The sequence below is a fragment of the Triticum urartu genome, chromosome 2 (genome assembly GCF_003073215.2).
Source record: "Triticum urartu cultivar G1812 chromosome 2, Tu2.1, whole genome shotgun sequence".
In the NCBI taxonomy this organism is placed as follows: Eukaryota; Viridiplantae; Streptophyta; class Magnoliopsida; order Poales; family Poaceae; genus Triticum; species Triticum urartu.
In genome coordinates this window covers 35,764,450-35,776,404 of record NC_053023.1, presented here as the reverse complement: position 1 = coordinate 35,776,404, position 11,955 = coordinate 35,764,450, and the positions used below count along the sequence as shown (strand labels likewise).

Below are 11,955 nucleotides of genomic sequence, written 5' to 3'. Positions count from 1 at the left end.
AAATAATAATTTTATTATTGCCTCTAGGGCATATTTCCTTCAATCTGGGCGCACCCATTGCTGGCGTTTTACAAAAGAGCAACGCCGGCACTAACCTAAAAAAGTTGGTGTGCAAAATATACCAACGCCACCATTGTTTGAGAAATATAGTGTCGGCGTTGATTGGAAATGCCGCGCCAGCAACAAAAGTTGTGGTTAGCCATTTCTCTAATTGTACTAGCTATCCCCAGTGTCTATATAAGCTAAGGGGTTTTAGACCATATGGTAGAGAATCATTTATTTACATATGATCTCGAGGTAGATCATCATATACTTTGTACTCCATCACAATCAATACAATAGAAGAATGACGTAGGGTTTAACCTCTTCGAAAGGGTCTGAACCTAGGTAAAACATTGTGTCCGTCTTTGTCCTGTTACCATCTAGCTCGAAACTACCTACCCGAGATCCGTCAGATTCAACTCCAACACATAGTGTGAAATCATCATGAATGTACTATTTTACTCCGTCCTTGCCAAATTATATTGCATATATTTTTCCCCGAAGTAACATTTTATACATTTTGATCAAGCTTATAGAAGAAATCGTAAAATAAAAAAACAATATCATTAGATTCATAAATAATGTTCTCGCAGAAAAAGATTCGTAAATAATTTTGTTTATGAACTTTGTCAAATTTTACAAAGTTCGAGTTGAAAAAGGAAAATCTTATATGCACTAAAAAAAACACCTTTCCTGTCCTTTGCCCCTCAAAATAAAAAACTCTCATCTCCTCTCTTTTTTTTCTATAAAAAGGAAAACCCTCCTCGCCCATCTCTCCCTCTCGCTTGGACCGATCTCCTTCCTCCTCCGCCGTTGCCGCAGCAACGCCGCCCGCACACACCACCCCATCGGACTCGAGCAGAGCGGAGGGAGATCTTCCTCCTCTCGGTAAGCCCTAACCCGCTCATCTCCCTTTCATCTTCTTCGTCTGCGCCGTGAAATTTTTAATCGTCCTCCTTCCCCGACCTACCCGACGCCTACCCGCCTGACCTAGCTCCGAGTCCGATGACGAGAGAGACGGTGTTGTTGAGAGCCCTGCTGCTCTAGTGTAGGCCACAGATATGCTTCCGCCCCTCCCCTGCTCTTGCAACGGCGACCAGTGTTGTTCCCCCGTACGGTTTGCTCCAATGGCTCGACCGGTGGTGTTCCCTATCTGCTTTGGTTGCGGTGCCTGTGTTCCTGCTAATAAATTAAAGAGTCTTCTGTTCCTAGTGTGATCGTTGCACAACTGTATGATCGATGATGTGTGGCGATCTTTTCATGATTTTTTCTCCATTGAGTCTACCTCCCTTCAATTGTTCGCATATGGATTGGGTGCATTCTAGTTTTTTCATTTGTTTGCACCAAGGCTCCATAGACTGTACCGTTGTATAACAAATGTGAACGATTTCATTGTTTATGGATTCTAGCCCTCTATTAAGGCCCCTACTGTCAGTGTCAGGTAGCTAGGATTACATTGGAGGGTTGTGGGACCTCGTGGAATTTGTTGCTAACCTCATCATCTTCTCATCTTCTGCTAGATCTTAGGATTGTTCATCATTTCTTCCCGTGGAAGAAAGTCTTCATCGAGAGATTATTCGTCATATCAGATACACAAGAGTTGTTATATATGTCCTCGACATGGAACCTAATAAGCTAGATACTTTGTGTTTTTATAATTTTTTGTTTTATTTATATACATAAAAAATAGAACAATAATAACAAGATGAACAGCAAAGATAGTCCAAAATCGTTATATGACTAACATCTCTCTTGTTGCTTCTATGACCTTACCTGTTGCAAACGTTGATATTTTTGTGTAAATGAAGGCTGGGCTTAAGCATCTACACGGTGTTAATTTAGTTCGTAAGGCTGCATATTCTGTTTTTTGGTTATGATTGATGCCGGTTTTTTTTTTTTGAGAACAGGATCGATACCTTTTGTTGGGTGGCAACTCTGAAGGATGCTCTAGCTAGCTAGCTTCTGTAACAGTGAGTCTTGTTGGCTGATTTGGCATTCGCCTGTATGCTGTCTGTACCAATTCTACCCCTTCCCCTCAACCCAACATGCCACACCCATGCCTCTGATAGCTCTTAAGCTATTTATAGGTGTCTTAACTCACTTTTGTGCATTCATTGCTCTTATCCACATGATACTATATGCTTTACTTTTCATCAGCTGTCTTTGTGAATCTTTCCCCGGTACTGAAATTCAGAGCTGATTCAGTGAATCTTTGCTCGCTACTCCAATTCATAAGCTCGCACATAGATTGTTGTTCTTTTTTAGACAGTTTTTTCTGTCGTGTATGTGTCAGAGAAGTTATAGTGCTATTGATATAAAATGAAAAGTTTATATTTAGCAAGAAACAGCAGCAATATTCTCCTTTAGTGTACCACTTAGTTTCCTCAGGGTATAATACAATTTGGTGACTATACAACTATATATGCTGAGACAAATAGGGAAAGTAGAGAAAAACGGCGACGTTTGTTGCTACCCAGTGAAAAACTGCACTTGACAGGTGTGTTTACCAAATAGAAGTTCACTTGATTGATAATACCATATGTTCCATTTTATTCCCTAGGTAACTCACGGCACCTAACTAGTCTCTACAATGTATAGGACTGAGTATATTATTAATGATTGCTCAAAACTTAACTTGCTAGTCTTAGTGTGGCAGCTTGTTCTGTATACACGCAGTATTTATGCAGTACATCTCTCTTCTTGTCTGTACTGTTCTTTTATTTAAATAATGGGCTCTCTACTACCTGGAATTGTCGATGCTTTTTTGTGTACTGTTCTACAGTCTAAATATTGTCTAACAATTGGTGATGTTTGGTTTGCTAGCTCATCCGGAATCCGTATCTTTGTGAAGACCCCCACCGGCAGCACAATCTGCCTCAAGGTCCACTCATCAGACACCCTGTACACTGTCAAGGCAAAGATCCAGCAGCAGTACCGCCTCTTCTTCGATGGGGTGCAGCTAGAGGACAACTGTACATTGGCCGATTATGGCATCCAGCATGACTCTACAATTGACCTCCAGGAAAAGATGCAAATCTACATGACAGAGACGCGGGCAGGCAGGATCATCACCCTTGAGGTTGACAGCCTAGACACCATTAGTAACGTGAAGTCCAAGATCCAGGACATGGAGGGCTTTCCCAAGGGCAAGCAGTGCCTCATCTTTGCCAACAAGCAACTGGAGGACGACAAGCGCACCTTGGCTGACCACAACATCTGGAAGGAGTCCACCCTCCTCCTCGTCCTCCGCCCCTGTAGGCCAGGAGCAAGTAGGATGATGCACATCTTTGTCAAGCCTCTGAAAGGGAAGACTCTCACCCTTGAGGTTGAGAGCTCGTATACCATCGACAATGTCAAGGTGAAGATCTACGAGCAGAAAGGCACTCCCCCTATGGAGCAGCGCCTCATCTTTGGTGGCAAGCAGCTGGAGGACGGCCGCACCCTGGCGGACTACAACATTCAGAGCGAAAACACCGTTCATTTGGTGTACCGCCTTTGTGGTTGCTGAGCTGCATGGCCTGCCATTCAGTAACTAGTTTTATTTTGCTGGAGCCTTCCTTCGAGTAGTAGTGCATTGTCACTAAACTATCATTCTAGTACTGTCCGTTAGTATATATGCGCCAGTATTGTTCCTTCACAATAGAAGCGTATCATTTAGTATAGTATGTCAATGTCTCGAGTAGTTCTTTTTAGTATCTATCAAGAGTCCCTGTGTCTGTATTGTCCTCAGTTGATTGAGAATACAGTTTGTATGCAGTTTGATTGACCGACAAAAGGCCTCCTTTATTTACTCATTTCTTTCATGTCTGCATACCCAGCGCGGTTAATTTATGTATCCATGTTTTCTTCTATGTCATCACCGTGAAAAGTTGAAGTGATGAGGATCGTAACACTATGATTGTATGTTTTTTACAATGAAAAAATATTATCGCATATTGTGAACCACATGAATGTCACATGAGTAGGAATCAGGACTGCAAATAGGAGTTGAAATCAAGTTGTCCTCAATGAAAGGGGCGTGGCGCAGGAGCGGCAGAGGAGGACAAGGAGGTGTTAGTTGTATATGACCCCCTCAGCTACCATGGAGCATTGGGGGCATAGTCACGCTGGTGGGCGGGGTGGCATTGGAGATTTGGGGTGGCAGCATTGAGGGTTTGAAGGTGGATGGGTGTTTCGGCGGCCCATGACGAGGTATTTATAGGAGGGGAGGCTAGAGGGCCATGGGGTGGCCATGGCAAGTGGTACAACGCCAATGGTTAGGCCATGAATGCTCTGGTGTCAGTTTCTATAAGGATAGGTAGGGTTTAGGGATAAAGATTGTTTTGGTCAAATTTGAACAAACCGGGAATAGTTTCAGGGGTGACTCTTTGAGGTGTTAAACATTGTAGGAAGGAGTAGGACTAGACTTGCAAAAGGCCAAAAACAGTTTCTTGGAGTGAAAGGGTATTTAGAAAAATAGTCCCTCTCATCCATCTCAGGATTAACAAGTAAGAGATTATGTTCCCTCAAAATGTGACTTAGGGAGCGTTCGGGTCCTCTCCGATCCTCTTAACTCCGCTCCCGGAGCGGACCAGACTTCAGCTCACTTTAACAGAGCTGTCAAAACCGAGCTCCACCAACTCCGCGGAGTGGAGAGATTCCAAACGGGGCCTTAGGATATATATATGTTGGCAAAAGGTGTTACAGAGACAATCAGCTAAGCTAACAAGCCAGCTCTTCATAACTTCTCAGGAGTACATTTTCTCCTAACTTTTCCCCCATAGCTGAAAAGGGCAATAAGTTGTCCTCTATTTACACTTCACTATATTCAAAGGGAAGTTCGAGCACACTGTGATAAACACTTTTATATTTGTACTACTTAAGTTTGACATATCAAATGGATATGCACAGTTCTCATTAGATTGATCTAATGTAGGCCAAGTGTTCAGTACATCGGAGTTCACACCACATTTTTATTAAGATGATTATATTGTCCACGCAAAAAAAAGATGATTATATTGTGTGAATAATCACTAGTGCAGAACCGGGCAATAGCGCCGGTTCGTAAGGGCCTTTAGTGCCGGTTTGGTAACCGGCGCTAAAATGTAAGGCACTAAAGCCCCCCCCCCCTTTAGTAACAGGTTCACACGAACCGGTGCTAAAGGGCAACCACGTGGCACGAGCCAGCTTCGGGGGCAGGGAGCCCTTTAGTACCGGTTGGTGTCACCAACCGGTATTAAAATGTTGGAGGGGTTTTGGGTTTTATGATTTCTTTTTCATTTAATTTTGTCTTTTCCATTTAATTCTTTTTCGTTTGCTGGTATTTTGCGATACTACATATTGTACACGTTATGCATATATATAAATAGAATTTCTAGTAGAACCGATCATAATATATATATATCATCGAATGTCTCACAACCACCATTAATTAATTCACACATATATACACACATGTATATATATATATATATATAATTTCTCCTAATTGGTGCCTTCGGAGCTAGTGGCATTAGCCTAGCTAATTGGTGCCTTCGGAGCACGATAATAATTGGAAGTGGTTCATGGGGCGGTAGCGGGTAATAGTATTCTCCTTTGCGATCTATGACCTGGTCGAGGAAAAAATCCCGCTATTTCCTCTTGAATTGCTTCTATGCGGTCCTGTGCTAGGAGCTTGTCCCGCACCTCTTTGAACTGTTAAGAAGGAGATCAATATGCATGTGTATTAGTTGTGTGACTAGATATCGATAATGGTGTAAAAATTGTGAATAGTGTTCTGACAATCGATATCGTACCCACTCCTGTCTTTGAGATTTGCTCCTTTCGGACGCCATCATGTGAATGTTCTCGCAAATGTAGTATGCACATAGATCATTCCCCGGCGCCTGCTTCAAGGCCTTTACGAGAATGGAATTTGATCAGATAATAATTAATCAAGCATGATAATTAAAGAGATGGCAGCTAGCTAGTACTACTTAATTACTTACCTTGGGTCGATACCATTTCAGCTTTTGTTCCATGCGCCTGGAGTGGCCCTGATGAACTTTGCCCAAGCCCTGCCCCGCCGACAAAGAAAATGGATAAATGGGATATTAAATAGTTGTTATCAGGAAATGACGAACTAATTAAATAGGCGAGATATAGTTAATAATGATTGAAATTACCTGTTGACTATCCCCTTCACGATGGTGTATCACTTGCTTTCTTAAGTAGTGAGTCTAGTACTTCAACTGTTCCTTCATCAACTTTAATGATTAACAAGATCCAGTGAAATCTGCATGCACACATGTTTGCATGTCTTAATTAAGCGGGCATATGTAAGCAAAAACATGTAGCTATAGCTAGTAGGGAAAAACAGAATTTGTAGTACAAGACAGTGTGACTCACTGGAAGTTGTAAGGAAGTAGTATATCTTCATTGTATTTGAGTTCCTTGAAGAACTATAGAATGCTTTCCTCTACACTTTTTTCGTGATAAGGATCTATTTTCCATGTGTATTCATTAATGGTATTTGGGTCAACGAACCCAATGCCATAGCATCCACCTTTTTTCATTTCATAAATCTTCATAAAAGAATATAGTGAGGATAATTACAGGTAATGATTGATCAAAATGATCACTACAGCTAGCTTGAGACTTAAATTACAGAAAGAAATCACTTACAGACAATAGAAACTGACGATAGATTTGTCGAGTGCGTCTTTATTGTATAGCTGAAATAGTTCTGAATACTCAACGGTCACAGCTTTCTCATGGTAGTAATGCTCCTTGTTGACATTCACCATGAGGGACTCTCGATTGGAAATCTTGGTAATGTCCATGTACCATTGATGCAATTCATACATTCTCGTTGGGAGCTTATTGACCTCCTCTGGCTCGACCAAAGGTTGGCCCCGGGCATATTTCCGTTTTATTTCCTTCTCTCTAGTCGGAGACATGGGCTCGATATCGAGGAGTTGTCCAACAGTGATCCCGATCGATTCAGCCTGCGCAATATGCACGTCGGTTATTACCACATCGCCTACCCCGGGAATGTTAACGGTTTTCCCACAATAATATTCGGCGCGCCTACTCTCATGTTTTGTTGGCACAACAAGCGGGGGGATTGATTGCGCCGCCTGTTCTCCCAGCTGGGGAACGGTTTTACCGCTCCTTTTGCCAGCTGATTTGCTCGATCTCAAGCTCGCCTCTTTCTGTAGACGTGCTCGATTTTACTTCCTGAGGTGGCGCTCATAGTCTGTGTCAACAGGCTTGGGAGCTGGTGGTCTAGCCATACGAATGAAGTGGTCAATCTTTTCCACAGGCACTTTCTCCCTTGACGGTAGTGGCGGTTTCGGTGCAAAATGGGCTTCCACCTCGGCCTTCGATATGGCTACGTTTTCCTCCTCGTGACTTGTCGTAAGGCCTCTGCGGAAGAGGCGCGAGGCTTGGACCATATTGAAATCGCTTGCCTCCGCCTGTACCTGCAGTACTACCTCGACTTGTACCGCTACGCACCATAGCTGAGGCGGCTCTCTTCCGTGATTGCTGAGGCGGCGAAGACGGCTGACGTGGCTGAGTTGGAGGAGGAGGAGTGGCCTGAAGCTGTGCCGGACTTAGAGGAGGAGTGGCCTGAAGCTGTGCCGGACTTGGAGGACGAGTGGCCTGACGCTTTGCCGGACTTGGAGGAGTGGCCTGAAGCTGTGCCGGACTTGGAGGAGGAGTGGCCTGACGCGTTGGTGGACTTGGAGGAGCGGGAGTTGTTGGGGAACCTAGTAATTTCAAAAAAATTCCTACGCACACGCAAGATCATGGTGATGCATAGCAACGAGAGGGTAGAGTGTGATCTACGTACCCTTGTAGACCGACAGCGGAAGCGTTAGCACAACGCAGTTGATGTAGTCGTACGTCTTCACGGCCCGACCGATCAAGCACCGAAACTACGGCACCTCCGAGTTTTAGCACACGTTCAGCTCGATGACGATCCCCGGACTCCGATCCAGCAAAGCGTCGGGGAAGAGTTCCGTCAGCATGACGGCGTGGTGACGATCTTGATGTTCTTCCGTCGCAGGGCTTCGCCTAAGCACTGCTACAATATTATCGAGGATAATGGTGGAAGGGGGCCATGCACACGGCTAAGAAAACGATCATGTGGATCAACTTGTGTGTCTAGGGGTGCCCCCTGCCCCCATATATAAAGGAGCAAGGGGAGGAGGCCGGCCGGCCCTATAGGCGCGCCAAGGAGGAGTCCTCCTCCTAGTAGGAGTAGGACTCCTACTAGGAGGGGGAAGGAAGTGGGGAGGGAGAAGGAAAGGGGGGCACCGCCCCCCCTCTCCTAGTCCAATTCGGACCAGGGGGGAGGAGGCGCGCAGCCCACCCTGGCTGCCCTTCTCTCTCTCCACTAAGGCCCATATGGCCCATTACTTCTCTCAGGGGGGTTCCGGTAACCCTCCCGTACTCCGGTTTTCTCCGAAATCACCCGAAACACTTCCGGTGTCTGAATATAGCCGTCCAATATATCAATCTTTATGTCTCGACCATTTCGAGACTCCTCGTTATGTCCGTGATCATATCCGGGACTCCGAACTAACTTCGGTACATCAAAACTCATAAACTCATAATATAACTGTCATCGAAACCTTAAGCGTGCGGACCCTACTGGTTCGAGAACAATGTAGACATGACCGAGACATGTCTCCGGTCAATAACCAATAGCGGAACCTGGATGCTCATATGGCTCCCACATATTGTACGATGATCTTTATCGGTCAGACCGCATAACAACATACGTTGTTCCCTTTGTCATCGGTATGTTACTTGCCCGAGATTTGATCGTCGGTATCTCAATACCTAGTTCAATCTCGTTACCGGCAAGTCTCTTTACTCGTTTCGTAATACATCATCTCGCAACCAACTCATTAGTTGCAATGCTTGCAAGGCTTATGTGATGTGCATTACCGAGAGGGCCCAGAGATACCGCTCCGACAATCGGAGTGACAAATCCTAATCTCGAAATACGCACCCAACATTTACCTTTGGAGACACCTGTAGAGCTCCTTTATAATCACCCAGTTACGTTGTGACATTTTGTAGCACACAAAGTGTTCCTCCGGCAAACGGGAGTTGCATAATCTCATAGTCATAGGAACATGTATAAGTCATGAAGAAAGCAATAGCAACATTAAACGATCGGGTGCTAAGCTAATGGAATGGGTCATGTTAATCACATCATTCTTCTAATAATGTGATCCCGTTGATCAAATGACAACACATGTCTATGGTTAGGAAACATAACCATCTTTGATTAACGAGCTAGTCAAGTAGAGGCATACTAGTGACGTTTAGTTTGTCTATGTATTCACACAAGTATTATGTTTCTGGATAATACAATTCTAGCATGAATGATAAACATTTATCATGATATAAGGAAATAAAATAATAACATTATTATTGCCTCTAGGGCATATTTCCTTCAGTCTCCCACTTGCACTAGAGTCAATAATCTAGATTACACAGTAATGATTCTAACACCCATGGAGCTTTGGTGCTGATCATGTTTTGCTCGTGGAAGAGGCTTAGTCAACGGGTCTGCAACATTCAGATCCGTATGTATCTTGCAAATCTCTATGTCTCCCACCTGGACTAGATCCCGGATGGAATTGAAGCGTCTCTTGATGTGCTTGTTCTCTTGTGAAATCTGGATTCCTTTGCCAAGGCAATTGCACCAGTATTGTCACAAAAGATTTTCATTGGACCCGATGCACTAGGTATGACACCTAGATCGGATATGAACTCCTTCATCCAGACTCCTTCGTTTGTTGCTTCCGAAGCAGCTATGTACTCGGCTTCACATGTAGATCCCGCCACAAGGCTTTGTTTAGAACTGTACCAACTGACAGCTCCACCGTTTAATGTAAACACGTATCCGGTTTGCGATTTAGAATTGTCCGGATCAGTGTCAAAGCTTGCATCAACGTAACCTCTTACGATGAGTTCTTTGTCACCTCCATATACGAGAAACTATCCTTAGTCCTTTTCAGGTATTTCAGGATGTTCTTGACCGCTGTCCAGTGATCCACTCCTGGATTACTTTGGTACCTCCCTGCTAGACTTATAGCAAGGCACACATCAGGTCTGGTACACAGCATTGCATACATGATAGAGCCTATGGTTGAAGCATAGGAACATCTTTCATTTTCTCTCTATCTTCTGCATTGGTCGGGCATTGAGTCTTACTCAATTTCACACCTTGTAACACAGCAAGAATCCCTTTCTTTGCTTGATCCCATTTTGAACTTGATTCCAAAATTTGTCAAGGTATGTGCTTTGTGAAAGTCCAATTAAGCGTCTTGATCTATCTCTATAATATCTTAATGCCCAATATGTAAGCAGCTTCACCGAGGTCTTTCATTGAAAAACTCTTATTCAAGTATCCCTTTATGCTATTCAGAAATTCTATATCATTTCCGATCAGCAATATGTCATCACATATAATATCAGAAATGCTACAGAGCTCCCACTCACTTTCTTGTAAATACAAGCTTCTCCAAAAGTCTGTACAAAACCAAATGCTTTGATCACACTATCAAAAGCGTTTATTCCAACTCCGAGAGGCTTGCACCAGTCCATAAATGGATCGCTGAGCTTGCACACTTTGTTAGCTCCCTTCGGATCGACAAACCTTCCAGTTGCATCATATACAACTCTTCTTCCAGAAATCCATTCAGGAATGCAGTTTTGACATCCATTTGCCAAATTTCATAATCATAAAATGCAGCAATTGCTAACATGATTCGGACAGACTTAAGCATCGCTACGGGTGAGAAGTCTCATCGTAGTCAATCCCTTGAACTTGTCGAAAACCTTTTGCGAACAAGTCGAGCTTTGTAGACAGTAATATTACCGTCAGTGTCAGTCTTCTTCTTGAAGATCCATTTATTCTTCAATGCTTGCCGATCATTGGGCAAGTCAACCAAAGTCCATACTTTGTCTCATACATGGATCCCATCTCAGATTTCATGGCTCAAGCCTTTTGCGGAATCTGGGCTCACCATCGCTTCTTCATAGTTCGTAGGTTCATCATGATCTAGTAGCATGACTTCCAGAACAGGATTACTGTCACGACCGGTTTTCCAATAAAAATGTTTATTGAGAAACCAATCTTTTGAGTCCAGTATGAGAAAAATCCTCCTTACCGGTAGACAAATTCTTGATACAATAAGCCAGTAGCATAAAATATATTACAGGGTCGAGCTACGGTTGCTCAACCAAATTATTACAAGCACGCCAATAATTATACATAATGGCGGACATGACACAGTGGTGTGGAGGCATACTACTGACTCGAGGATAGGGTGGTGGTGGAAAAACACAGCGGGGAGTGAGATACATGACTCTAAAACTGGCATCTCATCGAGCGTCGAGGTGAGGCTCGATGAATTTATTTGGTAGCGGAAGCGGATATAATACAGTGACCAAATCCAGGGTCGCACGAGACTGACTGGGATTCCTCTAGGCGTCGGACTCGCTATCAAATTCTTCATCCATGAGATCGCCTTCGTCAGCATCTGGCCAAATCAACAAGCCAGGTGAGTACTTTGAAAGTACTCGCAAGACAGTTCGGACGTAAGATATAACAAATGCATGCATGGATGCGTCATGATTAATTTTAACAGTGGCACATTAATTCGTAAAAACAAGACAGGTAAAAAGGGGGTCGGCGGTAGTCCGCTCGAAAACCCAACAAAATAACTGTAAACCCAATCGGGTGTCTGAAGCGACACCTCGATAGGAAGATAAATAAATAAAGCACGCCGCAGTCGGGCGTCTAGGCGACACCACATAAAGGGCTTTAAAAGAAATGCCACAGTCGGGCGTCTGAGCGACGCCACATAAAGGGCTTTAAAAGAAATGCCACAGTCGGGCGTCTGAGCGACGCCACATAAAGGGCTTTAA

At 43.8% G+C, this 11,955-nt stretch overlaps 1 protein-coding gene across 1 annotated transcript; it reads left to right on the top strand.

The window, feature by feature from the left end:
• Positions 1-2,770: 2,770 nt before the first annotated feature.
• Positions 2,771-3,550, top strand: LOC125534889 (polyubiquitin-like). Its single transcript, XM_048697945.1, has one exon. The coding sequence runs from the start codon at positions 2,771-2,773 to the stop codon at positions 3,548-3,550; it is 780 nt and encodes a 259-aa protein (XP_048553902.1).
• Positions 3,551-11,955: the final 8,405 nt, after the last annotated feature.